The sequence below is a fragment of the Pelophylax lessonae genome (assembly GCF_965119305.1).
Source record: "Pelophylax lessonae genome assembly, chromosome: 7".
Classification (NCBI taxonomy): Eukaryota; Metazoa; Chordata; class Amphibia; order Anura; family Ranidae; genus Pelophylax; species Pelophylax lessonae.
Window position 1 is genome coordinate 45,323,556 of NC_138774.1, and position 27,884 is coordinate 45,351,439.

At 42.7% G+C, this 27,884-nt stretch overlaps 3 protein-coding genes across 4 annotated transcripts in view; 2 read left to right on the forward strand and 1 right to left on the reverse strand.

The window, feature by feature from the left end:
- The window catches only part of TAP1 (transporter 1, ATP binding cassette subfamily B member), an 895,619-nt gene that overhangs the window by 865,044 nt on the left and 2,691 nt on the right, over positions 1-27,884 (forward strand). The window lies entirely within an intron of this gene.
- Positions 1-27,884, reverse strand: part of LOC309560894 (class I histocompatibility antigen, F10 alpha chain-like) — a 392,531-nt gene that overhangs the window by 291,518 nt on the left and 73,129 nt on the right. The window lies entirely within an intron of this gene.
- Positions 812-25,926, forward strand: LOC309559762 (antigen peptide transporter 1-like; the record flags this gene model as incomplete). The annotated part of the gene is made up of 5 exons (XM_082263197.1): positions 812-1,023; positions 12,934-13,063; positions 19,657-19,845; positions 22,729-22,901; positions 25,773-25,926. The coding sequence occupies 5 exons, from the start codon at positions 812-814 to the stop codon at positions 25,783-25,785; spliced, it is 717 nt and encodes a 238-aa protein (XP_082119323.1). The 3' UTR covers positions 25,786-25,926.

Consider the following 27,884-nt stretch of genomic DNA (forward strand, 5'->3'; position numbering starts at 1 on the left):
AGCGGCAGCTGCCAAGGCTAGCAGAATATTAGCATGCATAAAGAAAGGGATGTATTCCAGAGATAAAACTATAATCCTTCCACTTTATAAAACTCTGGTCCGACCTCATCTGGAGTATTCGGTCCAGTTCTGGTCACCAGTCCTCAGAAGGGATGTGTTGGAGCTGGAGAGAGTCCAGAGAAGGGCAACTAAACTAATTAGGGGATTGGAGGACCTTGATTATGAGGAGCGTCTGCAATCGCTTGATTTATTCTCCCTGGAGAAGAGACGCCTGAGGGGGGACATGATAGCAATTTTTAAATATCTAAATGGGGATCTAGGCTTAGAAAAAAAGCTGTTCAGTCGAAGGGATTGCATGAGAACTCGGGGGCATACAATGCGATTAGAGGAGAAGCGTTTTAACCTCAGGCAACGTGGGGGGTTCTTTACTGTTAGGGCTACAAGATTGTGGAATTCTCTACCACATGAGGTGGTTTCTGCGGGTAGTATGGTGGCTTTCAAAAGACTCTTAGACGTACATCTCAAGGATCAGAACATTCAGGGGTATGCAAGATGATTACAGCCACACACATCTACACAGGTTGAACTGGATGGACTTTTGTCTTTATTCAACCTCACCAACTATGTAACTATGTAACTATGTAACACTGAGGAAAATGTGGATTTTCAGCGGAGCTTTGCAGCTCAACAAAAGGCTCACCAAGAGAGCATGGCAGGCTGGAAACAGAGACGCCAGCAGCCAATGGAGGCAATCGGTTTGGAGGAAACTGAATATGTGTGCAGGGCTGAGCCGGAAACCTTGCAACAGAGAATGGAGGAAAAGGAACAAGCCCGGGAGTTGCTTAAAATGGAGCAGGAAAAGAATGAACGTCTCAGGTCTCTGGTGTTACAGTGGGAAGAAGCCTCTGCTCTTCTGTGTGTCGAGTTGCAAAAACGTCAAGAGACTATAAGGGAGAAATATACCCTCCTCATGAAAAAGGAAATTGAAGTTCAGACTTTGCTGGAGCAAAGTATGAGTGATATGTTGGAATTGCGTAATCAGCTGAAAAAAAGTCTTCAATCTTTGGAAGCTACAAAAATAGACCTGCAGGAGGCGCAGGAACAGAATGTCGCTCTGAAAACGACATTGTCTCTCAGCGACAAGGAGAAAAGTGAGAGAGAGGCTAAATTATTGAGTACTGTGTATGAGCTCACCACTTTGAGAAGTGTGGTAGATGAATTGCGTACGGACTGTGAAAGTTGGAAAGATGAAGCCCAACGTGTCCAGCAGCAGCTAAAGGAGAAAGAAGCCTGTGTGGCAGAATTACAGTCTCATTCCCAGAAACTAGCCAATGAGGTGAAGGCTCTTATGCAGGGAAAAGGAGATTCTGAACACAAGAGGAAAAAAGTAGAGGCACAGCTGCAGGAATCGCAAGTCAAGGTGTCAGAAGGTGACCGGTTGTGTGCTAAGCTGTTAGAGAAGGGAAACCGACTGCAGGTTGAGTTGGACAATGCCACAAATCAGCTTTCTCAAGCAGACAGCAAATCTAGAGAAATCGCGGAAGATTTTTCTAGCTTGGAATCGCAGCTGCAAGACACGCAGGAACTCTTACAGGAAGAGAGGTGTCAAAGGCTGAGTTTGAGCACAAAACTCAAACAAATGGAAGATGAGAAAAATGGCTTCCTGGAACAATTAAAAGAGGAGGAGGAAGCAAAGAAAAACCTGTCAGCAAGTCGCAACATTGCAAGCTCAGATAGCGGATATGAAAAAACGCATGGAAGAAAACGTTAGTTCATTAGAAAATGTGAAAGAGAAGTTGGATCAGATGCTTGGTGAGGAGAAGACTGTGTCTGCAAAATATGCAGAAGAACGCGACCGTGCAGAAACGGAGGCGCGTGATAACGAGAGCAAAGCCCTGTTCTTGGCTCGCTCCTTGGAGGAAGCTCTAGAGTCTAAGGCTGAACTAGAAAGACTTAACAAACAGCTGTGTACAGAGATGGAAGATTTGGTCAGCTCCAAGGATGATGTTGTGAAAAGCGTTCAGGATTTAGAAAAGTCTAAGCGAGCCTTAGAACAGCAAGTAGAAGAGATGAAGACTCAGTTAGAAGAACTTGAAGAGGAATTACAGGCGACAAAGGGTCTTTCCCAAAGAGGGGATAGTGTGCCTGATGCAGTTTTTAAAAGGATCTGTGTTTTGGGGTCTGTCCTGAGTGAGCCTCAGAAATGTAATGACATGTGGCTTGAATCACCCCTTTGGAATAAACCGTTCCTTCAAAAACTTCAAGCACTGGAAAATGTATCATTAGAACTTCAGCAAACAAAAGAGCTGTGTAAGAAATGTGATGATTTCTCAGTTCAGGCTGAAAACCTAGTGAAGAAAACTAAAGCGGAGAAAACTAAAGCAAGTGATGTAAAGCTGGGAAAAAAAGCAGACCCTACCTAGTGGAGAAAACTAGGGCTGTTGGTGAAAACGTAAAGCAAATGAATTTCAAGTGCCTTTCAGGGAATGTTTCCAAAATGGAACGGATGAAAGACAGGTGGCAGAAGTTTGATCGTGATCTTGAGATGCATTGCGTGTGCAATTCAGATAGAGAAATGGAACTAGGTGACCTTGAGCGGTCAAATAGTTCAGCAGAAAGTGCATTGAAGAAACCTGTAAAAGAATGTGTTGCAGTTCCATGCTTCTTCACTGATGCAGAGAGGAGGTCTATAATGGATACCACCCAGATCGCTGGGTTCAACTGTGTTGTTGCCATTGACCCATATGATGGGGGAAGGAAAATTGATGATGTTCTGGTTGGCTACTTCTGTGAAGAATTTGGCAAGAAATATAAACTGGATATCAAATCCAATATTAGGCCTTTACTGCGACTCGCTCAGGAGGGCGAAAAGCTTAAGAAGTTGATGAGTGCAAATGCTTCAGATCTGCCTCTAAATATGAAATGTTTTGTGAATGAGGTTGATATCTCTGAAAAAAGGAACAGGGGTCACTTTGAAGAAATGTGTGACAGCCTGTTGTCGCAAATGGAAGGTCCTCTGCACAGCATCTTAGAGCAAGCCAAGCTCAAGAAAGAGGATCATTCCCTTTTTCAACAAAGAGTCAATGATTGTGTACAGCCATATGGAGAGGTAACTCAAGTAACAGAGGGACGTCAAGAGTCCCTGTCCAAATTAGGAGACTTCTTAAGAATACATGCAGACTCTCTAGGGGTCCTTCAAACCTTAAAAGAAACAGTAGTGGGAACAGTCAGCGTGGATCAAATCAAAACAGGTCCACTAGAAAAAGTACAAATATTACTTGGAACAAAGCTAAGTGAAGCAGAGGTTCTCAAAGTTTTGTGGAAATCATTTATTGATTGCAGAGAAAGGCGGCTCAAGACTGGTGAAGACATTAAGACTAGCACAATTGAGTTGCCTATGGATCACGGTCCTCCATGGCGGATAGGACAGACGGTTATGCTGGACAAACTTGAGAAGGAGCTAAATGATACCAAAAATGCAGTTGAGGAATGCGTATATGAGAAATCTGTCAATGAAGATGGAGAGGATCAGCCAAAACAAGTGTGTATATAGACAAGCTAACGGACTTAAAGAAAGAGCCACCCCTACAAGCATTTCAACAAAGGTTAGCAGTTGTAAATTCATATCAGCATGAAGGACAGTGGCTGATGGAAAAAGCAAAGCAGATTGCTCAGAAGGATGTATCTCTGGCAGCTGAAGCAGACAAAAAATTAAATAGTCTGAACGTTACTTGGGAAGAGGCTTATAAGTGAGAGTCAAGAGCAGTGCCAGACACATTCGTGCCTGGAAAACTGTGTCCCAACCCCAGGGTTGAGACAAGGGGGGGTATGTGACAACGTCAAGTAAATGTGACAGGAAGTCAGGTAAATCTGTGAGTGTTGTCACAGATGGGAGAGACAACTCACCAATTACTATAGGGTGGCGGCTGCAAAGCCAGCAGGAAGGTTTAAGGAAGTTGAAAAACCTTCAGCTGTTCAGGAATGAGGAAATCAAGGCCTCTATAATTTGTCCAGAGAAAGTCTATGGAGGGCTGCCTCCGGAAGCTGTCTCCTGAAGCCGTGTGGGCTGGGGACAGGAGAGCAGTCAGACGTGTGCCCCTGAAAGCTGTGTGAGCGTGGGGAGGACCTCCTGAAGCGATGTGAAGCTGAGGAGGGTAGCAAGTGTGGAGACTACTCGAAGTGAGGTCTTGGATCGTTTCTAGGTGAAAAGAAACCAATGGACATTTCCTGTGTGAAGGGGAAATTAGCCAGTTGTGAAGACTTCGCAAGGTGAGAAAACAAACTATTTCTATGTGGAAGAAATAAAAGGGATGTTTGCCATGTGAAGAGACATGCAAGGGGACATTCTCAATGTGAAGAGAAAAGGGACATGTTCCATGGACATTTGTTGTGGGAAGATAAAACATGGACTATTGAGTATCCGCTGTAGGATAAGAAAGTCTGCCCAACAGTAGGTTGGAGACAGACTCTTATGCCTCGTACACACGTGCAGATTGTCGGCCGAAAAGATTCGGCCGACGACCGTTCGGCCGATTTTTGGCTTGTTAGTATGATGCTTCCGACAGCCGACAGCGCATTTTCGGCCGAACAGAATCTTTCGTGCAAGCATTAAAATTTTTGTATGCCGACACCAGAACGCCCGATTGTTCGCCAGTCAGTACAGAATTCGGCCGACAGACAGCAGATTTGCAAGACTGGGCATGCTCAGAAAAGAAAAAAGACAAGGAAAGTTAACCATCACATGACATCACTTCTGCAGTCGGCTGTTGTTGGCGACAAAATTCATGTGCAGTCTTTTGCAGTTTTCAACAGACACGACAGCCCTTGGACAAAAGACGGCCGATCGTTCGGCCGACAATCTGCACGTGTGTACGAGGCATTAGGTAGGTTCCAGTGTGAGAAGGTAGCCGCCCACAGAGGCAAGGATTTATTTTGATGTTTTATTTTATTTTGCTGTTTTTGACGCTTGCAGTCTGAAGAAAATTGCATTAATAAACCAAACTGTTGTTTGCAACCACTTATCGGATATCTTCTTTTGAAAACGCACCCCCCAAAGGGGTCATCCACACCTACCACTGAGCTAATCCCTCACAGTATATACATACACACACATATACAGTGCCTTGCGAAAGTATTCGGCCCCCTTGAACTTTTCGACCTTTTGCCACATTTCAGGCTTCAAACATAAAGATATAAAACTTTCATTTTTTGTGAAGAATCAACAACAAGTGGGACACAATCATGAAGTGGAACGACATTTATTGGATATTTCAAACCTTTTTAACAAATAAAAAACTGAAAAATTGGGCGTGCAAAATTATTCAGCCCCCTTAAGTTAATACTTTGTAGTGCCACCTTGTGCTGCGATTACAGCTGTAAGTCGCTTTGGGTATGTCTCTATCAGTTTTGCACATCGAGAGACTGAAATTTTTGCCCATTCCTCCTTGCAAAACAGCTCGAGCTCAGTGAGGTTGGATGGAGAGCATTTGTGAACAGCAGTTTTCAGTTCTTTCCACAGATTCTCGATTGGATTCAGGTCTAGACTTTGACTTGGCCATTCTAACACCTGGATATGTTTATTTGTGAACCATTCCATTGTAGATTTTGCTTTATGTTTTGGATCATTGTCTTGTTGGAAGACAAATCTCCTTCCCAGTCTCAGGTCTTTTGCAGACTCCATCAGGTTTTCTTCCAGAATGGTCCTGTATTTGGCTCCATCCATCTTCCCATCAATTTTAACCATCTTCCCTGTCCCTGCTGAAGAAAAGCAGGCCCAAACCATGATGTTGCCACCACCATGTTTGACAGTGGGGATGGTGTGTTCAGGGTGATGAGCTGTGTTGCTTTTACGCCAAACATAACGTTTTGCATTGTTGCCAAAAAGTTCGATTTTGGTTTCATCTGACCAGAGCACCTTCTTCCACATGTTTGGTGTGTCTCCCAGGTGGCTTGTGGCAAACTTTAAACGACACTTTTTATGGATATCTTTAAGAAATGGCTTTCTTCTTGCCACTCTTCCATAAAGGCCAGATTTGTGCAGTATACCAGTGATCATCAACTCCGGTCCTCAGGGCCCACTAACAGGCCAGATTACAGTATTACCTTGGGGAGATGCAGACTAGAGTACAGTAAACCCCCCTCCATTGCGGGGGTTACGTTCCGGACCCAGCCGCGAAAAGTGAAATTCCGCGAAATAGAAAAACCCTATTAAAATGCATTGTAGGCATGATTTTTTTACTGTCACTGTACGTGTAGAAGCATTTTAAGGTCTTTAAACAGACTTTTAAAACAATAGAAACTCATTTAAACACATAAAAGATACTTAGAGACAGAGCAAGAGCTATGAAAAACACAAAAATCTTTCATTTTTAATGATTTATATAGTAAAATAACATTACAAAAAAAAACGCGAATTACCGGGACCGCAAAAACTGAACCGCGATGTAGCGGGGGATTACTGTACTGCAATCACTGAGCAGCAAATTATATCACCTGGGATGTATTTCAGTTATCTTGCAAACCTGGCCTGTTAGTGGGCCCTGAGGACCAGGGTTGAGGACCACTGCAGTATACGACTGATTGTTGTCCTATGGACAAAGTCTCCCACCTCAGTTGTAGATCTCTGCAGTTCATCCAGAGTGATCCTGGGCCTCTTGCCTGTATCTCTGATCAGTCTTCTCCTTGTATGAGCTGAAAGTTTAGAGGGATGGCCAGGTCTTTGTTGATTTGCAGTGGTCTGATACTCCTTCCATTTCAATATTATCGCTTGCACAGTGCTCCTTGTGATGTTTAAAGCTTGGGAAATCTTTTTGTGTCCAAATCCGGCTTTAAACTTCTCCAACAGTATCTCGGACCTGCCTGGTGTGTTTCTTGTTCTTCATGATGCTCTCTGCGCTTTAAACGGACCTCTGAGACTATCACAGTGCAGGTGCATTTATACGGAGACTTGATTACACACAGGTGGATTCTATTTATCATCATTAGTCATTTAGGTCAACATTGGATCATTCAGAGATCCTCACTGAACTTCTGGAGAGAGTTTGCTGCACTGAAAGTAAAGGGGCTAAATAATTTTGCACGCCCAATTTTTCAGTTTTTTATTTGTTTACAAAGTTTGAAATATCCAATAAATTTCGTTCCACTTCATGATTGTGTCCCACTTGTTGATGTTTCTTCACAATAAATTACAGTTTTATATCTTTATGTTTGAAGCCTGAAATGTAGCAAAAGGTCGCAAAGTTCAAGGGGGCCGAATACTTTCGCAAGGCACTGTGTATGTGTGTGTGTGTGTGTGTGTGTGTGTGTATATATATATATATATATATATATATATACACACGTTAATTATTTCTAATGAAAAAAAAAATGAGACTTTACAATCACTTTAACCACTTGCCACCCGCCCACCGACAAATGACAGCGAACCAGAACGGCCTCTCTCGCGCGCCCGCTCTTTACCCATGTGATCGGCTGTGTCCAATCACAGCCGGTCACATGCAAATGAGGAAGTGCCGTTTATCGGCTCTCCTCGCCTCACACTGTCAGAGTGTGTGGTGAGGAGAGCCGAACAGCGGCTCCTCCTCAAAGAGTAATATAGGACAGGTAATCAGGGCACTTATCATCAGTGCCCTGATTACAGTAAAGTAAAAAAATGTGCCCATAAGTCCCCCCAACCAATGCCCATCAGTGCCCACAATCAGTGCCCATAGTGCTGCCAGTCAGTGCCTACTCATCTGTGCTGCCCATCAGTGTCCATCAGTGCTGCCCATCAGTGCCGTCCGTCAGTGCCACATATCAGTGCCATCAGTGCCACCTCTCAGTACCCATCAGTTCCGCCTTTCAGTGCCCATCAGTGCCGCCTATCAGTGCTCATTGGTGCCACCTATCAGTGCTCATCAGTGCCGCCTATCAGTGCCACCTGTCAGTGCCCATCAGTGCGGCATATTAGTACCTAATATTCCTTTAAGGGAATTTCATATAAAAAAATGTGAAAAATATTGTTATTTTTTTCACAATTGTCACTCTTTTTTTGTTTATGGCGCAAAAAGTAAAAATCGCACAGGTGATCAAATACCACCAAAAGAAAGCTCTGTTTGTGGGGAAAAAAAAGGACATAAATTGAATTTGGGTACAACGTGGCAAGACCGCGCAATTGTCCGTTAAAATAACGCAGTGCCGAATCGCAAAATATAGCCTGGTCAGGAATGGGGTAAAATCTTCCGGTCTTAACGCGGTTAAAAATACGCTCATTGAGAATTTTTTTGTCAAAGACATGTAGCTAAATACATTTTGGCCTAAATATATGACAAAAATTGAATATATTGGATATTTTTTAACTGTCAAAGTAGAAAAATATTGTTATTTTTTCAAAATTTTCGCTTTTTCTTATTAATATCGCAAAAAATGAAAAGCGCAGAGGTGATCAAATACCACAAAAAGAAAGCTCTTTTTGTGGGAAAAAAAGGATGTAAATTTTGTTTGGGTACGGCGTTGCATGACCACGCAATTGTCAGTTAACCACTTGCCTACAGTGCACTTTCACCCCCTTCCTGCCCAGACCAATTTTCAGCTTTCAGCGCTCTCACACTTTGAATGACAATTACTCAGTAATGCAACACTGTACCCATAAAAAATTTGCGTCCTTTTTTTCACACAAATAGAGCTTTCTTTTGATGGTATTTAATCACTACTGGGTTTTTTATTTTTTGTGCTATAAATAAAAAAAGACAGAAAATATTGTGAAAAAATGCATTTTTCTTTGTTTCTGTCATAACATTTTGCAAATTAGTAATTTTTCTTCACAAATTTTGGCCAAAATTTATACTGCTACTTATCTTTGGTAAAAATAACCCAAATAAGTGTATATTATTTGGTCTTTGTGAAAGTTATAGAGTCCACAAGTTATGGCGCTAATCATTGAAAATTGATCACACCTGATGTACTGAAGGCCTATCTCATTTCTTGAGACACTAAAAATTTAGGAAAGTACAAATACCCCCCAAATGACCCCTTTTTGTAAATTTGACATTCCAAGGTATTTAATAAGGGGCATGGTGAGTTTTTTTGAGGTTGCAATTTTTTCCCACAATTCTTTGCAAAATGAAGATTTTTTTTTTTTTTTTACAAATTGACGTATTAACAGGTTATTTCTCTCACACAGCATATGTATATTTGCAACTACACCCCAAAACACATTCTACTACTCCTCCTGAGTATGGTGATACCACATGTGTGAGACTTTTTCACAGCCTAGCCACATACAGAGGCCTAACATCCAAGTAGCACCGTCCGGCATTCTAGGGGCATAAATTACACATATAATTTCCTGACAACCTATCGCACTTTTGAAGGCCCTGGAGCACCAGGACAATGGAAACCCCCATAAAATGACCCCATTTTGGAAAGCAAACACCCCAACGTATAATTTTTGAGGCATAATGAGTCTTTTGAATATGTCATTTTTTTCCACAAGTTTTTGGAAAATGTGGAAAGAAAATGAAAACCCATTTTTTTACACAAAGCTGTCCATTTATGCAATATTTCTAACACATAGCAAAAATTGCACCCCAAAATACATTCTGCTATTCCTCCTGAGTATGACGATACCACATGTGTAACACTTTTACACAGCATAGCCACATACAGAGGCCCAACATCCAAGTAGCACTTTACATAAAGTTGTCCATTTACCCACTTTAAGACTGGGCCTATTTTTGACACTTGGTGTTTACAAGCTAAAATAATTTTTTGCTAGAAAACTACTTAGAATCCCCAAACATTATATATTTTTTTTAAGCAGAGACCCTAGAGAATAAAATGGAAATCGTTGAAATATTTTTTATCACACCATATTTGCACAGCAGTCTTCCAAATGCAATTTTTTTGAAAAAAATTGACTTTGTTAAATTAAAAAATAAGAAAACAGTAAATTTAGCCCAATTTTTTTCCATAAGGTGAAAGATAATGTTATGCCAAGTAATTAGATACCCAACATGTCATGCTTCAAAATTTCGCACGCTCACGGAATGGCACCAAACATTGGTACTTAAAAATCCCCATAGGCAACATTTTAAAAAATTCTACAGGTTACCAGCTTAGAGTTACAGAGGAGGTTTAGGGCTCAAATGATTGCTCTCGTTCTAACGATCGCGACAATACCTCACATGTGTGGTTTGAAAACCGTTTACATATGTGGGCGGGACTTGCGTATGCGTTCACTTCTGCGCGCGAGCTAACGGGGACAGGGCACTTTAATTTTTTTTTTTCCTATTTATTTTATTTATTAATTTTTTAATTTTACACAGTTTAAAAAAAAATAATGTTTTGGTCATTTTTATTCCTATTACAAGGAATGTAAACATCCCTTGTAATAGAAATAGGCACGACAGGTCCTCTTTACTGTGAGATCTGGGGTCAAAAAGACCTCACACCTCACAACTACACTAAAAAAGAAAAAAAAAATTTGTTGAAAAAGAAAAAAGGGCCATCTTGCCCTCACTCGACTTCCTGTCTCTGAGGATCTGGGACCGGATAGTTTTCCCCGCTGCCGGCGGGTCCGGTAAGCTGGGAAAACATCTGGGACGCAGCGAGAGGGGGGGGGGCACCTTTTCCACTGCACCGTAAGGTTAATTCCGCGGCGAATCCGCCACTGGGACCACCCTTATCTAAAAGCCGACCGCCCGCCGTTTAAAAAAATACCGGGGTTATGGCAGCTATCTGCTGCCATAACCCCAGTACTTAGCTTTTAATGGCCGACGTATATAGTCGTTAAGCGGTCGATAAGTGGTTGCATGTATATAGCAAAAATTGCACCCCAAAATACATTCTATAAAGGAAAGTGTACAGGAATAGTCCGAGTCCATCTCCGATCCGCTACTATTAGCGATTTCAAATTCCGAATCGGATTCGGTATTTGATTCGGATACTGATGAGAGCTCCCCGGTGCTCTCATCAGTCATGGAGAGGACCTGAAGGGCCTCCTCGCTGCTGTACATCCTTTTTGACATGCTGGCTGTGATGGGCTGTGCGACGGATGACGGTTGACTGTGGATGATCACTGATGGGTGGCAGGTGACTGATAGGTGACAGGTGATGGTCACTGATGGGGTGACAGATGACGATGACTTATGGGTTGACAGATGACGATGACTGATGGGTTGACAGGTGACGATGACTGATGGGTTGACAGATGACGATGACTGATGGGGTGACAGGTGACGATGACTGATGGGGTGACAGGTGACGATGACTGATGGGGTGACAGGTGACGATGACTGATGGGGTGACAGATGACGATGACTGATGGGGTGGCAGGTGACGATGATTGATGGGGTGACAGATGACGATGACTGATGGGTGGCAGGTGACGATGATTGATGGGGTGACAGATGATGATGACTGATGGGGTGACAGATGACGATGACTGATGGGGTGACAGATGAAGATCACTGATGGGGTGACAGGTGACGATGACTGATGGGGTGACAAGTGACGGTCACTGATGGGGTGACAAGTGACGATGATTGATGGGGTGACAGATGACGATCACTGATGGGGTGACAGGTGACGGTGATTGATGGGGTGACAGGTGACGGGCGATGGTGCACGGCGGTACTGATGGCAGTCTCTGGTGACAGGTGCACTTTAGGCTACGTTCACATGTGAGCGTAGCCATTTGCCCGCGATCCGGAAATCATTGCAAATCGCGGGACGCCTGTGCGTTGCCCGTGATTTGCAATAGCACCCCAAACGCTGTGCGATGTTGCCGCAATTTTCGCCTGCCGAATCGCGGTAACATCGCGCAAACAACGCATGACGCCCCAAAGAAGCTCTTGTACCTTTTTTGGATGTCATGCGTTGTTTGCGCGATGTTACCGCGATTCAGCAGGTGGAAATTGCGGCAACATCGCACAGCGTTTGGGTGCTATTGCAAATCATGGGCAACGCACTGGTGTCCCGCGATTTGCAATGATTTCCGGATCGCGGGCAGAATCGCGGTGATTCTGCCCGCGATCGCTACGCTCACATGTGAACTTAGCCTTATGGGTGGCAATTTCTGGGCACTGATGAGGTGACTGTTGGGTGACAGGTGCAATTGGGGGGGGGCTGAGGACTGTGTGGGGACCTTTATTGCTGTGATTTTACTTTTACAGGTGTACAGAGCAGTAACTCACTGTTTCTGGCTCTGCTCTCCTCACACTGGAAACTGTGGGTGAGGGGAGAAGAGCTAGTAACAGTGAGTTACTGCTCTGAATTTACATTTTGTGACGGGCTGTGAATGGATTCACAGCCGATCACATAGTAAACAGCCACGTTTACTACTGCCGGTGACTAGCTGTGTTCCTAGGGAACACAGAGCCACCGACGTGACCGCGCAGCGCGCTCCCGATCGCGCATACGCGGTCTTCTTCCGGGCTGCTCTATTGTGATCGGCTGTGTGATTAGATCACAGCCGATCACGTGGGAAACAGCCATGCCCATTGGCTGTTTCCCCCCTGCTGGTGACGCGCTGTGTCTCAGGGACACGCCGCCGCCGACAGTGCAGGGCGGCGCGCACACTATCGCGCGCCTGCCCTGCCTGAATGGGCGGACGTCATATGACGTCCGCCCAGAACAATGGCCGCACCCTCCCGCCGTCATTTGACGGTGGGCGGGCGGCAAGTGGTTAAAGTCTCACAGTGCCGAATCGCAAAAAGTGGCCTGGACGTAAAGCAGGAAAATCCTCCGGTCCTAAAGTGGTTAAAGAGCAAGAGCCACAATCCTGTCATTACCTATTTTGTTCAGTTCATCCTCTACAGTGCTCCATCTGAGGACAAAGAACTAAGCTCTGCACAGCTGTGACGCCAAGTTCTGCCCGACCACACAATTAAAGTCAGTGACATGTTTCATGCATCGCAACAATTCACATTACTGATTTTTTTATTTCTCCTTAAGGTTTTCAGGTTTGGCTTTGAAAGTGGGCATCCTGTATTTCGGTGGAAAGTTAGTGACAAAGGGAGAGGTCAGCGGAGGAGAACTGGTATCTTTTGTGATGTATGAGCTGCAGTTTACATCAGCCGTAGAGGTATGAATTGGGGGGTGAACCATTAAAAAAAAAATATATACATACACTACAGTCAGGGTTTTTTTTCACCTGGAACTTGGTGGAACTCAGTTCCACCACCTCTGGCTCAGGCCTTATGCTCCCTGCTCACCACTATCACTTGTAAACACAGACATCCAGCTTCTGTGTTTACCAGTGACAGCTTGTCTCCCAATGGCTCCCCCAGATCTGATCTCCTGAATGGCTTCTACAGAGTGCAGAATGGGGAAAGGGATATGAAGGGGCCTGAGGTGCTGTGCAGATTCCAAAACCCCAACTGGATGATCTACCTGCAAGTGAGAAAGACAGATCCACCTACAGTGTGTGGGGAGGTAACAGAACTGGCTGTGTGCTTCAGCTTAATACAGCAACACAAGTCAGACATGTGAAAGATGGTGGAGCTTCTAAGGAGGGAGAGAGAAAATGGGGCATGCAGAGGTCAGAGCTTAAGAGGGATGAAAGTGAGATGCGGATAGGGGATGCAGAGGTAAACAGCCATAGAGGAAGGCGAAGTGCACCCCTGAACTCTGCACTCTATATGCAGTGCACCCCTGAACTCTGCAAATAGTGCACCCCTGAACTCTGCACTCTATATGCAGTGCACCCCTGAACTCTGCACAATGTACTAGCACCCCCCAACTCTGCAAATAGCGCACCCCTGAACTCTGCACTCTATATGCAGTACACCCCTGAACTCTGCACAATGTACTAGCACACCCCCGAACTCTGTAAATAGCGCACCCCTGAACTCTGCACTTCAGCCCCCCAACTCAGAACTCTTTGATTACACCATTTAATGCGGTTTGGAGGGTGTGTGTGTGTGTGTGGGGGGGGGGGGGGGGGTTTGGAGGGTCGTGATTGAGTTCCTGCACCTATTTTCTGAGAAAAAAAGGCCTGACTACAGTGCAAACATTTTAGGCAGGTGTGAAAAAAATGCTGTAAGTGAATGTTTTCAGAAATAAATAGTTAATTCTTATCAGTCAACAAAATGGAAAGTGAATGAACAGAAGAGAAATCCAAATCAAATCAATATTTGGTGTAACCACCCCTACCTCCAAAACTACATCAGTTTTTCTAGGTTTTTGAAGGAACTCAGCAGGTCGGTTGTTCCAAACATCTTGGAGAACTAAGGTTAGATCTTCTATGGATTCTGGCTGCCTCAAATCCTTCTGTCTCTTCATGTAATCTTGGACAGACTGAATGACCATCACTTCCAGGACTCCTTGTTCTTCTTTATGCTGAAGATAGTTCTTAATGACATTGACTGTATGTTTGGGGCCGTTGTCCAGCTGCAGAATAAATTTGGAGCAAATCACATGCCTCCCTGATGGTATGGCATGATGGATACGTATCTGCCTGTATTTCTCAGCATTGAGGACACCATTGATCCTGACCAAATCTCCAACTCCATTTGCAGAAATACAGTCATAAACCTGCAAGGAACCTCCACCATGCTTCACTGTTGCCTGCAGACATTCATTATTGTACCGCTGTCTAGCCCTTCACTAACAAACTGCTTTCTGCTACAGCCAAATATTTCATATTTTGACTGATCATTCCAGAACACCTGCTGCCATTTTTCTGCACCCCAGTTCCTATGTTTCCGTCCATAGTTGAGTTGCGTAGCCTGGTTTCCACGTCAGAGATATGGATTTTTGGTTGCAATTCTTCCATGAAGGCCACTTCTGGCCAGACTTCTCTGGACAGTAGATGGGTGTACCTGGGTCCCACTGGTTTCTGCCAGTTCTTTACTGATGCCACTGTAGGGAAGTAAGCATGATGTGTCTTTCATCTGCTGCATTAGATTCTCTTGGCCGACCACTGGATATACAGTCCTCCAGGTTGCATGTTTCTTTGTGCTTCTTCAAAAGAGCTTGAACAGAACATCTTGAAACCCCAGTCTGCTTTGAAATCTTTGCCTGGGAGAGACCTTGCTGATGCAGTATACCTACCTTTATGTTTTGTTGCTGTGCTCAGTCTTGCCATGTTGTATGACCTGTGACATGATACTGTCTTCCACAACCTCACCTTAGTAGCAGAGTGGCTGTTCCTTACTCAGTTTTAAGCCTCCTACACAGCTGTTTCTGTTTCAATTGATGACTGTGTTTCAGCCTACATAAATTGATGATCATTAGCACCCGTTTGATATAATTGGTTAATCATACACCTGACTTGAATCCTACAAAATGTGCAAATGTAAGAATTGATGCCAAAGGGTTGTCACACCAAATATTGATTTGATTTAGATTTTACTTATGTTTGCTCATTTTGATTTTGTAAATTAATAAAAATAAACAAGTAATATATATATTGTGACGGTATGCGAGGTGAGATAGTGGATAATCGCTATGTTTCACCTCGCATGCGTTCTGTGGTGAGAGACTGAACCGGAATCCGGCCTGGGTTTTTCCAGCCTCTGTGACAGGCTAGGTTCCGGTCCAGAGATTGTGAGTTACCTGAGTCCATGCTCAGGTGGACTTTAAATTAACAGGAAAAGAGCACAGAAATGCTCTGGCCTGCCTGAGACTCAGAAGGGAATCTGAGAGAGGAGCTGTGTGTGGACTTTCAAAAGAACAGGTTTGCTTTACTATGTGTTTTGTGGGTGATGGGGACCAGCCCCACACTGTATAGTGAGGATAACCGTTGTTTAGTTTAGTGCCGGACGGCAAGGATTTATTTTATTGTTTTGTTGTTTTTGTATCTTTGCAAACCTCTGCTGAAATAAAGCTGGCAATCCACCAGACTTTAAAGAAACTACCTGTGTGCTGGCCTTAAGTTCCTGTGAAAGGTGATCCCTGTAAGCTAATCTCCCACAATATATATATATATATATATATATATATACTGTATACAGTATCTCACAAAAGTGAGTACACCCTTCACATTTTTGTAAATATTTTATTATATCTTTTCTAAACCGCTGGCAACAAAAGTGGGTACACCCCTAAGTAAAAATGTCCAAATTGGGCCCAAAGTGTCTATTTTTTGTGGCTACCATTATTTTCCATCACTGTCTTAATTCTCTTGGGCATGAAGTTCACCAGAGCTTCACAGGCTCTGGACTTTGCAAAGGCCTTTGACACCGTTCCCCACAAACGCTTACTGTACAAACTAAGGAAGGTAGGTATGGACCATAAGGTGAGTACCTGGATAGAGAACTGGCTCCAGGGGAGAGTACAGAGGGTGGTGATTAATGGGGAGTACTCGGATTGGGCGGGTGTGGAAAGTGGGGTCCCCCAGGGTTCTGTCCTGGGACCAATCCTGTTTAATTTATTTATAAATGATCTAGAGGAGGGGATATCTAGTACAATCTCAGTATTTGCAGATGATACTAAATTAGGCATGCCAATATCTTCTATGCAGGATGTGGAAATCTTGCAAGCAGACCTGAACAAAATAACGGGGTGGGCAACTACATGGCAGATGAGATTTAATGTAGAAAAATGTAAAGTAATGCACTTGGGGGCCAGAAACCAGAAAGCAAGCTACTCACTAGGGGGGGAACCTCTGGGTGAGTCTAGGATGGAAAGGGACCTGGGGGTACTGGTAGACAACAGGCTTGGAAGTGGCATGCAATGCCAAGCCGCTGCAAGCAAAGCCAACAGAATACTGGGTTGTATAAAAAAGGGGATTCACTCCAGAAATAAAGAGATTATTCTTCCACTCTACAAGACTCTGGTCCGGCCACATCTGGAGTATGCTGTCCAGTTCTGGGCACCGGTCCTCAGGAAGGATGTGCTGGAACTGGAGAAAGTCCAGAGAAGGGCAACAAAAATAATTAGGGGAATGGAGGACATCGGCTATGAGGAAAGACTACAAGAACTGAACCTATTCTCTCTGGAGAAGAGACGCTTGAGGGGGGATATGATATCAATGTACAAATACTGTACTGGCGACCCTAGCATAAGGAACAAACTATTTAGAGTAAGGGAATACAATAAGACACGTGGCCACTCACTAAAACTAGAGGAAAGGCGGTTTAACCTTAAAGTGCGTAAGGGGTTCTTCACTGTAAGAGCGGTAAGGATGTGGAATTCTCTTCCGCAAGCAGTCGTATCAGCGGGGAGCATTGATAGTTTCAAAAAACTATTGGATGGACACCTTAAAGACCACAACATACAGGGGTATACAATGTACGGTTAAAAGCAAACACACACACATAGGTTGAACTGGATGGACTTGTGTCTTTTTTCAGCCTCACTAACTATGTAACTATGTAAGGTTGCCAATGGAGTCCTCTTCCATTCCTCCATGATGACATCATGGAGCTGGTGGATGTTAGAGACCTTGCACTCCTCCACCTTCCATTTGAGTATGCCCCACAGATGCTCAATAGGGTTTAGGTCTAGAGATCAAAATGTAATTAGATTTATGTATATTTAATTTCAAGTAGAAATGTGGCTAACGTATGGACATTCAATTATTTACAATTAGTGACCTCTTTAGCTACAGGTGCTGTGAAGTAAATCATCCTCCAAATTTTAGCAAGGCAGTGATCGTCTTGGAGGTGTGTTTGGGGTCATTATCATGTTGGAATACTGCCCTGCGGCCCAGTCTCCGAGGGAGGGGATCATGCGCTGCTTCAGTATGTCATAGTATATGTTGGCATTCATGGTTCCCTCAATGAACTGTAGCTCCCCAGTGCCGGCAGCACTCATGCAGCCCCAGACCATAACACTCCCACCACCATGCTTGACTGTAGGCAAGACACACTTGTCTTTGTACTCCTCACCTGGTTGCCGCCACACATGCTGGACACCATCTGAACCAAATAAGTTTATCTTGGTCTCATCAGACCACCGGACATGGTTCTAGTAATCCATGTCCTTAGTCTGCTTGTCTTCAGCCAACTGTTTGCGGTCTTTCTTGTGCATCATCTTTGGAAGAGGCTTCCTTCTGGGACGACAGCCATGCAGACCAATTTGATGCAGTGTGCGGTGTTTGATCTGAGCACTGACAGGCTGACCCCCACCCCTTCAACCTCTGCAGCAATGCTGGCAGCACTCATACATCTATTTCCCAAAGATAACCTCTTGATATGACGCTGGGCACGTGCACTCAATTTCTTTGGTTGACCATGGCGAGGCCTGTTCTGTGTGGAACCTGTCCTGTTAAACCGCTGTATGGTCTTGGCCACCCTGCTGCAGCTCAGTTTCAGGGTCTTTGAAATCTTCTTGTAGCCTAGGCCATCTTTATGTAGAGCAACACTTATTTTTTTCAGATCCTCAGAGAGTTCTTTGCCATGAGGTGCCATGTTGAACTTCCAGTAACCAGTATGAGAGAGTGATAACACCAAATTTAACACACCTGCTCCCCCATTCACACCTGAGACATGGTAACACTAATGAGTCGCATTACACCAGGGAGGGAAAATGGCTAATTGGGCCCAATTTGGACATTTTCACTTAGGGGTGTACTCACTTTTGTTGCCAGCGGTTTAGACAATAATGGCTATGTGTTCAGTTATTTTGGGGGGGAAGCAAATTTACACTGTTATACAAGCTGTACACTCACTACTTTACATTGTAGCAAAGTGTCATTTCTTCAGTGTTGTTGCATGAAAAGATATAATAAAATATTTTCAAAAATGTGAGGGGTGTACTCACTTTTTTGAGATACTGTATATTATATATACACACACTGTGTGACCTGAGGACCTATAGGAGCTTGTTGGACATCCCATTCCAAACCATGGCCACAAATATTTATTCTCCACTCTTCTTGGAAGATTTTCCTCAAAGTTTTTGAGTGGATCTGTTGTGAAGTTGTACCCATCCAACCATTTGTGTGTTCAGGTACTATTGTTGGGAAGACCTGGTTCATAATCTGAGTTCAAGTTTATTAAAATTGTGTTCAGTAGAGTTGATATCAGGGCTCTGCACAGGCAACTTGAGTTCTTTCACAGCCAACTCATCAAACCATGTCTTTATGGGGCTATCTTTGTGTATAAGGGCCAAGTCCTTCACCAAACTGTTGCTACAAGGCTGCAAGTGAACTATTGTCTAAAATGTCTTCGTATGCTGTAGCTTTAACAGATCCCTTCACTGGAAATACTTGACCCTAATAATTTAGAGCGGGGACTACATACTTTTGGTCATAATGTACGTGTATATACAGTAGAACAAGGATATAAATACATAGAGAACATACTGTTGTCATAAAGTTGTAAGGGTGCAATTGCATTTGGTCATATATTTATTTTATATATATATATATATATATATATATATATATATATATATATATATATATATATATATGTATATATATATATATATACTTTTTTGAAGCCTGCATATGTAATGGATGAGCAGATATAGCTGCCTCTATGTAGATGTAAATTGGGGAACTATACTTGAAAATGTTTTATTTTATTTTTGATTTATATTGTTTGGTTATTTTACTGTATGTATGAGATTATCTACATCAAGGTGATCCCTTTTACATGCATATAGTATCTAAAAAAAATATTAAGTCTATAAATGCCCTTGAAAACCAGATAACATTTGGTTCTAAAAAAAAAAAAAAAAAAAAATATGAGGAAGTACTAAAAGTCTTTCTTGCATCTTGTTCAGGTCCTGCTAAGAATGTACCCCGATGTCCGAAAAGCAGTTGGATCTTCAGAAAAAGTCTTTGAATACATGGACAGATCCCCACAGATACCAACTTCAGGGAGCCTTCAGCCACAAAACCTTCAGGGCCATGTCCAGTTTAAAAATGTCACCTTCTCTTACCCTAAGCGACCAGATCAACCAGCTCTTCAGGTACCATCACAAAGTCTGCCAGCTCCAGCTCCTTGAAAACACAAATGGGACTAGTAAAATAGTACACAGATCAATGTGTGCTGAGTGTACTTACCTATGCAGTTGACTGCGGTCAGTGCATTGTAATTGGTTGCTGTGTGTTGCTATGATTTACCCTCTTGAATCAATCCAAAAAACGACTGTAACCATCAAGCTACACAAAAAATGTGTAATTTGATTTATGTATATTTAACTTGTAGTAGAAATGGGGCTAGCATATGGACATTCAAATATTTACAATTAGTGACCTCTTTAGCTACAGGTACTGTGGAGTAAATCATCCTCCAAATTTACAGCAGAAGCTTTTCAGTTTTATTTTCACTTTCTCTCAGCATCGCAGCTCACCCACACCCTGCAGTGACTTGCCAGCCTTCCAGCCTTCTGATCTCTAATGTAAACACAGAGCAGGTGCACAGGAATAGGGAGGAGCAGAGAGCTCAGGGACTCACCTTCTGATCTCTAATGTAAACACAGGAATAGGCCAGAGCAGAGAGCTGAGACATGATGTGAAGGACTTTACTGCTTTTGAGAAATTTGAGGATGAATTACTCCAGAATACCTGCACCTACAGAGGTCAGTGATCACTTGTTTTATTGCTACTAGATTAAAAAATACAGAATTAAATTTTCTTAGGATAGTCTTTACAGCAGAAAATTATGGTATTTATAGAAAAGAACAAGCTAAGAATCAGTCCAATTTGGGAACTCCATGGTCGCAGACACAGCATGTGTATCATTGATTGATGGTTGGATTGCAACTTTCTCAAAGTACCATAAATCAGACAAAAATAGAATGAAATAACTAGTTGAAGAAGTAGTAATTTCTCATCTTTAAAGTGGAAATGTAGTTATTAAATTAAGCCCTGCTAGGTCAATTAAGGCCGGCCCCTTTTGCAGGTATGAAAAAGGAATGTAAAAATTTGAAATTAGTGCCTATACTGTTTAAAATTCGATAATACTCTCTCACCCTACTCTGCACATGCTCAATGGCTCTCTTTTTTTATTTTTTGCACTGTGCTAAAAATGTTAACCACTTAAGCCCCAGGCCTATTTCGGACACTTTTTGTTTACAAGTTAAAATCAGTATTTTTTCCTAGAAAACTACTTAGAACCCCCAAACATTATATATATTTTTTTAGCAAACACTCTGGAGAATAAAATGTCGGTCATTGCAATATTTTTTGTCATGCGGTATTTGCGCAGCGGTCTTTAAAACGCAATTTTTTGGGAAAAATTATGAAAAATCACATTTCACTGCATTTAAAAAATACTAAACAGTAAAGTTAGCCCGGTTTTTTGGATATTGTGAAAGATGATGTCACGCCGAGTAAATAGATACCCAACATGTTACGGTTCAAAATTGCGCACACCCGTGGAATGGCGACAAACTACGGTCAATAGAAATCTCAATAGGTGACGTTTTAAAATTTTTTAACGGTTATCAGTTTAGAGTTAGAGTGTAGCTCTTTTTTTAAAATTATTGCTCGTGCTCTGGCGATCGTGGCGATACCTCACATGTGTGGTTTGAACAGTGATTTCATTCGCAACTCGACTTCCGTATACGTTTTTTTCGTGCGCGAGCTAACGGTGACGGGGGCGGCTTAAATGTATTTATTTATTTTTTTTCCTATTTATTTTATTTTTTTACTTTATTACAGGTTTTTTTTTAAAAAATCTGATCACTGTTATTGCTGTCACAAGCAATGTAAACATCCCAGTGACAGGTACTCTTTATGGAGGGATCGGGGGTCTAAAAGACCCTAGACCCCTCCACTACACTTTCATGTATGCAAAACGCCGAAAACGGCATTTTTGCATACAGTCGTTTTTTAAATCCGCCGCCTTTTGCAGCAGAGTAACCCGGAAGTGACGTCATGGACGCCGCCTCCGGGTTACGTCATCGGAGACCCGATCAAAGCCGCTTCCGGCTTAGATCGGGACTCCATCCAGCCGGCGGACGCATCGGCTTGGTGCTCGGGTCTCCCGGTGGGACGGGAAGCCCGGGCAAAGTTACAGAAGGCGGCGGGAGGGGGGGGGACGTCCACTCCCGCTCACCCGGTAACGATCAAGCGGTTCCCGAGCCGCATTGGTTGTTACCGACGGAAAGCCGACCGTCAGCTCTAAACCACGGTGCCGGGATGGTGCCTCTAGCTAGAGGCATCATCCCGGTATAACCCCTCAAGGTCTGCCAACTTAAATATGCGTCACTTTGCGGTAAGTGGTTAAGGAAGCCTAAAGATTTATTGCTGCTTAGGGGTTCAGCAAAATGGCAGCCTCCAGCGAGGAGAAACAGGAACAATGCTGGAGACAATTTACAAAACAAACTAATTTTGGTAGCATAATTATTAATGTGGAATGTATGTTCCTTGCTAAAGAACATTCTTTTTTATCATGTTGTTAAGGATAAAGTTCCGCTTTAATGAGCTAACACATAAGTTATTCCATAAAATTCTAATATTTCTGTAATCAGGTATTACATTTAACACCTGTTACCCCCACATTACAGTTATGATCATTTTTTTTTATCCTGAGAAGACTACAAATGGATGTAATGATAATAATGTACATAATATAACTGGGTACTAATATTTATAGGTAAAGTTGATCCAGTGAATATCAGATTGCCTCTCAGGGAATCAGGAAGGAAATTTTTCCTCTGCTGTAACAATTTGGATCATGATTTGCTGGGGTTTTCACCTTCCTCTGGATCAACTGTGGGTGTGGGATTGTGTATATGGGATTGTATGGATTTTTTTTTTTTTTTTTTTTTGGTTGAACTAGATAGACTCGTGTCTTTTTTCAACCTGACTAACTATGTAACTATGTCTATCGTCTAAATCCCTAGGATGTCTCCTTTGAGCTACGTCCAGGTCAAGTGACAGCTCTGGTGGGCCCTTGTGATGCCGGGAAATCCACAGTGGTCCAGTTGTTGCTCAGGTTTTATGAACCACAGGAGGGGAGATCCTACTTGATGGGAATTCTTTGTTTGAATATGACAACATTTATTACTGCAAAAAGGTTTGCATGCTGTTTTCATATAATTAAATACAAATGGTCACTGCCTCTTAGGGCATTGCAAGTGTTTTGGAATTCAGCAAAGACCACTTGTCTGAGGATGGAATTCAAATTAAGTTTATTGACACACCTGTCAAATAAACACTGTGTTCATTCATAATTGATACATAGTAAACTGTGTTTACTATGCTTCAGTTTATGAATGAACGGGAGAATCTGTCACTTGTTCATTCATCTGCATTGCAGCTGAGGCTGCAGATAGAAACTGGGGAATGTGTTTCAAAAGTGGGATTTCAGGGGTCTGTTTTGACCCCCGACAGCATTGTAAAAAATAAATAAAAAGAATTTTAAAAAAGAATTAAGAAAATTTAGTCTGATTTTTACATTTTTTTATCAGACTAAAAAGCCATGCCCAATTTGTAGCATAATTTAGCCATACCCACGGTTTGACGTGGCTTGCTATGCCCACTGCAGGTCACCATCTCCCTGGTATCCTGGGATTACTTTCCCCAGGATCCATGATGCATTACTTTCCCCAGGATCAATGATGCTATTAAGGTGGCACTGTCTTGAATAGGTTCATAGGGCAAAAAAAAGAACCACGATGAGCTCAGAGGTTGTCAGGTTTATTCAGAATCTAAATAACCACCAATAGTCAACATTGGGCAAAAAAAAAAAAAAAACATTGGGCTCCAGGCCAAGTGATGTCATCTCAGGTATGGAACAATCACATTATCATAATGTGCTACATAACACTTTATTTTTGAATTGGGTCTCATGCCACATGTACATATTTACGATAGTAGTTTTCAATAATGTTCTTCCTGTAGGAAAAGGGCCTGGAGGTTCTAAGGGTCTGTTCTCAGCTCTCTGGTCTGGTTACATACTAAATATTTATTAAATGTGATTGAAGAATGTTTACATAGTTACATAGTTAGTGAGGTTGAAAAAAGACAACAGTCCATCCAGTTCAACCTATGATGTGTGTGTGTTTGCTTTTAACCGTACATTGTATACCCCTGTATGTTGTGGTCTCTAAGGTGTCCATCTAACAGTTTTTTGAAACTATCAATGCTCCCTGCTGATACGACTGCTTGTGGAAGAGAATTCCACATCCTTACCGCTCTCACAGTGAGGAACCCTTTACGTATTTTAAGGTTAAACCGCCTTTCCTCAAGTTTTAGTGAGTGGCCACGTGTCTTATTGTATTCCCTTACTCTGAATAGTTTGTTCCTTATGCTAGGGTCACCAGTACAGTATTTGTACATTGATATCATATCCCCCCTCAATCGTCTCTTCTCCAGAGAGAACAGGTTCAGTGCTTGTAACCTTTCCTCATAGCTGATGTCCTCCATTCCCCTAATCATTTTTGTTGCCCTTCTCTGGACTCTTTCAATTCCAGCACATCCTTCCTGAGGACCGGTGCCCAGAACTGGACAGCATACTCCAGATGTGGCCAGACCAGAGTCTTGTAGAGTGGAAGAATAATCTCTTTATTTCTGGAGTGAATCCCCTTTTTTATACATCCCAGTATTCTGTTGGCTTTACTTGCAGCGGCTTGGCATTGCATGCCACTGCCAAGCCTGTTGTCTACCAGTGCCCCCAAGTCCTTTTCCATCCTAGACTCACCCAGAGGTTCCCCCCCTAGTGAGTAGCTTGCTTTCTGGTTTTTGGCCCCCATGTGCATTACTTTACATTTATCAACATTAAACCTCATCTGCTATGTAGTTGCCCACCCCGTTATTTTGTTGATGTTAGGCTGACCGGCCTATAGTTCCCCGGGATATACCTCGGCCCCTTTTTAAATATTGGTACCACTTTGGTTTTTTTCCAATCAGCTGGCACCATACCCGTCTGTAAACTATCCTTAAAGATCAAGAATAATGGTCTGGCAATCACCTGGCTGAGCTCTTTAAGAACCCTCGGGTGCAAGCCATCCGGTCCCGGTGATTTATTTATGTTAAGTTTCTCTAGTTTAGTTCTAAGTCTATCTTCTGTTAGCCATGGCGGCACTTCCTGAGGTGTGTTGTTTAGTTCGGCCTTACAAGCTAGGTTCATGTAGCCCCCCGATTCTTTTGTGAAGACTGAAGAGAAGAAATGATTTAACACTTCCGCCTTTTCGCTGTCCTCAGTGGCCATATTTCCTTTGTCATCTTTTATGGGGCCAATGTGATCTGGCCTCGCTTTCTTACTGTTTATATACTTAAAGAACTTCTTGGGGTTCTTTTTACTTTCCTCCGCTATATGTCTCTCGTGTTCTATTTTAGCCGCCCTGATTTCGTCTTTACATTTCTTATTACACTCTTTGTAGTGCTTAAATGCTGCCAATGACCCCTCAGTCTTGTATTTTTTGAAGGCCTTTTCTTTAGCACTAATATGCATTTTTATGTTGGAGTTTAGCCACCCAGGGTTTAATTTTGCTCTTTTAAATGTATTTCCCTTTGGAATGCACTGGTCAATCCCCTTGTTAAGTATGCTCTTGAAGCACTCCCATTTTTCCTCCGTGTACTTTGTTCCCAGGGTTCCATCCCAATTGATATTTTCTAGCAGCGAGCGCAGTTTTGGGAAATTGGCTCTTTTGAAATTCAGCGTCCTTATATTACCCCTCTGCTTCCTATAACTGTAATTATTATAATAAATTAATGTTTATTGTGGGAACAATCCATCAGTTGTTAAAATCACCAATCATAATAGGTATTTTGACATAGCTATCACTGCCCATGGCAGTCAGATCTCATGCTTATGTTTCCATTGCAGCATAGGGCAATGGTAACATTTCATCAATGGGCAAAAATAATTGTTTTTCCTTCCAACAAATGTATTCATTGGCTATTTGTTGCATGTCTGCCTTATCATTTATTTATTTTATTGTAGGTTTCAGTGGTAAGTCAAGAACCTGTCCTCACAGCAAGATCCTTGAAGGACAATATATCTTACGGGTTGCGGAAGGTCCCTTTCGCCTCAGTAAAGAAAGTGGCTGAAGCCGCCAGTGCTGATGACTTCATCTCAGAAAAAGAGGATGGGTACGATACAGGTTGGTAATATACAAAAGCTTCCTTTTTGGGAAATTATATAAACCACCGCAATATAATTTGTGTATGTTATCTGATAAAGGAGCTGGGGAGAAAGGAGGACTTCTTTCAGGAGGCCAGAGACAGAGAATAGTCCTGGCTAGAGCCCTGCTGAGGAACCCCAAAATCCTCATCCTTGATGATGCCACCAGCTCCCTCGACTCCAAGACTGAGCTGAAGGTGAGAAAGCTGCAAATGATTATCTTTTACAATGTTGTCTTGCTTTTGAGGTTTGTTAAACCCCCCAGGCAAAAGGAAACATTAAAATAAAAGGATTGGTGGACATAATGCATAAAAACTTCAGAATTTTCTAAGGGAAGAACAGTTTATGTTGCTCATATGAACCAGTAGATTTCCTCCTTTGCATTCTTCCAGAGTATGGGAGAAAGAAACAATTAGATTGGTTGGTGAAAGATTCGGTGGGGAGAGCTTTTTAGAATATACATGGGTTTAGGGCAAAATATATACTTATGACCTGTGACCTACAGTACATAACATGCAGGAGCATGTCAGATGACAATGTAATAATTGGAACAAAAACCAAACGGGTTTTAATCCTTCCCTACTATCCAAAACTAAGATAACATTTTTGGCTAAATATTCTCCTTAAAGTAGTTGCAAGGCCTGAAGGTTTATTACTCCATTCTATACATGAAGGCAAAAAACCTTCAGTATACAGCTCCCCCCCCCCCCCAGCCCTCCCAATACTTAACAGAGCCTGATACCGATCCAGCAATGAGCATGAGAGCAATTTCTGTCCTGGCTCTCTGCCTCCTCATTGGCTCAGAGAAAACAACAGGAGTCATTGGGAGGAGGTGAAGAAAGAGCAGTGGTGGGGCAGAGCCCCATTCTGTTTGTCTTATGAACACACAGAGCAGGGTTCGAGAGTGAGCCTGCACAAGTGCTCCCATAACAAGTGGCTTGCTATGGGGGGCAGGAGCCCTAAGTGCCAGCGGGGGACCTGAGAATAAGAGGATCTGGTCTGCTCTGTGCAAAACCATTGCACAGAGCAAGTAAGTATAATATGTTTGTTAATAAAAAAAAAAAAAATACGCCTTTAGTATTACGTTAACATAGTGGCTTGATTGCAATAGGGCTAAAGAATAACATTTTGTAACCACAGCATCATATTTTAGCATATATCACCAGCACAGAATGGATCTTCCAGATAACAACCAAACGTTTATTAAGGTGATCACATCTCAACAGTAAAGTGCAATGTTTTGGGACCACACAGGACCCCTTCATTAGGCTTGTGGCCCCCGAAGCATTGCACTTTACCACTGTGATATGATCATAATAATAAAAGTATGGATGTTACCCAAGATCCATGGTGTGCTGGTAATCTGTGCTTCGACTTACCTGCCTACCTCTTGCCTACTCCAGGAACGCGTGCGATAGGAATATTGTCTGGGGTTGACACAGCTCCATAAAAGCAATCACTAATATCTAAACCACAGAAGAGTAGATCATCTTCTTTTTAGGATCACTCTACCCAAACATGGATAAAACTCTAATAGCCCATTCACACTAGGGCGACTTGTGTGCCCTCAAGTCGCTTGACATAACAAAAGCAATGTTAATCAATGAGTGCCGTCTTAATTGGCACTACTGAAGTCGCTCCGACTTCAGAAAAGGGTCCTGTACTACTTTGAGGCGACCTGTGATCCGACTTGTCCCATATACTTCAATGGGAGTCGCCTCCTTATTTTAATTGACGCGACTTGTGATCCGACTTGTGATCCGACTTTCCATAAAAATGGTCCTGAACAAGAAAAAAAAAGCATTTTTATAAGAACATGAATATGGCTTCTCTACACCTGGCCATTTTTCTTGCAGGCATTTATCAGGCGTTTTTGTAGGCAGGCATGCCTTTTTTTTTTTGATTCAGTGTCTGGGGGGTCTAAAAAGTGTC